The sequence below is a fragment of the Phalaenopsis equestris genome, unplaced genomic scaffold (assembly GCF_001263595.1).
Source record: "Phalaenopsis equestris unplaced genomic scaffold, ASM126359v1 Scaffold000997, whole genome shotgun sequence".
Taxonomy (NCBI): Eukaryota; Viridiplantae; Streptophyta; class Magnoliopsida; order Asparagales; family Orchidaceae; genus Phalaenopsis; species Phalaenopsis equestris.
The window spans coordinates 21,834-23,034 of NW_018165436.1; the positions used below are offsets into that span (position 1 = coordinate 21,834).

The 1,201-nt window shown below is 40.5% G+C and overlaps 1 protein-coding gene across 1 annotated transcript in view; it reads right to left on the reverse strand.

Moving 5' to 3' along the window:
* Positions 1-636: 636 nt before the first annotated feature.
* LOC110032661 overlaps positions 637-1,201 on the reverse strand; it is a gene marked incomplete at its 3' end in the record, with an annotated part of 1,676 nt that continues 1,111 nt past the window's right edge. Inside the window, exons 2-4 of the mRNA XM_020736358.1 lie at positions 995-1,184; positions 826-906; positions 637-694 (exon numbers count right to left, since the gene is read on the reverse strand). Of these exons, the coding sequence (XP_020592017.1) occupies positions 637-694; positions 826-906; positions 995-1,184 (329 nt within the window). The remainder of the gene's footprint in view (positions 695-825; positions 907-994; positions 1,185-1,201) is intronic.

Below are 1,201 nucleotides of genomic sequence, written 5' to 3' on the forward strand. Positions count from 1 at the left end.
TTTTATGATCTCATCACCCAAAATAAAATAGTTCAAAAGGGGAAAGATATAGAGAAGAGGGAGTAAGAGCAAAAGAACAACAGAGAAAGTCTCATATTTAATCGATTAAGATTAAAAGATATAGAGATAGATTGTTCTAGAGATTTATAAGTTTAGGTTGGCATTCAACCTATTGCATAATAAACTACATAGAAGAAAAGTCCAAAAGATATGATTTTATAGTGTGGCCTTGATAGCTTCACAAATTTCTCAACAAAGGAAATCAACTTTTTATAAGGAGCGTGCACTTCGATGCATGCCAAACTAATCAAGTTTCTATTCGCTAATGCCAAACTAGCGAAAAGGTATGTCACATGTCAGTTTGGTATAGTAATTTTTGTCTTTTGAATAGGAGAAATCATAAATTAGACGAGTAAGGTAGGTTTGACAAGTTGATTTGGTCAGGTTGTCATGCAAGCTATGTGAACATTTGCATATCCTATCTTAAGTTCAATCTTCGTGTATTGGGATCACATGATGCTACCTTGAATAGAGGTGTTGGATTTTGGCTATACAAACTAAATGAAAGTATGGCAATAAACTTAGAAGAAATATGACAATAAACTTAGAAGAAGTGGAGGCTGATGCATTTACAACCTTGTAATCCAACAGAATATCGGGCATCTTCTTCATCAGCTCTGCAGTATGTGCCCGCCTGGTCAATAAAGAGAAAATGTTTAACAAAAGTAAATCAGCATCCAAAAGTACACCATAGAAAAGCCGAACTACGGAAGTTCCCCAAATGATAACAAAAACAAGCAAGCGATAGAAGAGAAGCAAACGCACTTCTCAGCAGAAACGCGATCGCACTTGTGGCCTTTCCTCTTGTTTCGCATCTCCTTCTTAGGCGGATCGTAAGGCCAGACCCTAAAAACCCAAATGTTGATAAGCAGGTATCATCAAATTCTCAGAGAAGAAAAAAAAAACAAGATAGCGGAGGAAGACGAGGAATTACTCTCCGGCGAGTAGAACCTCCTTGCGGATGGCGGCGCGCTTGCGGGCGGAAAGGGCAAGGGGCTTCCAGGCGCCGAGCTCCCAATAACCCCACACACCTTTAGAGAACTCGTTCTTATAACTGGCCAACTTCTCCTTCCAGGTGAACTGATAGCTCATCGGACCTTCTTGAGTTGTCGCCTTCTTGGCGGGCGCCGCCCCCAACCCC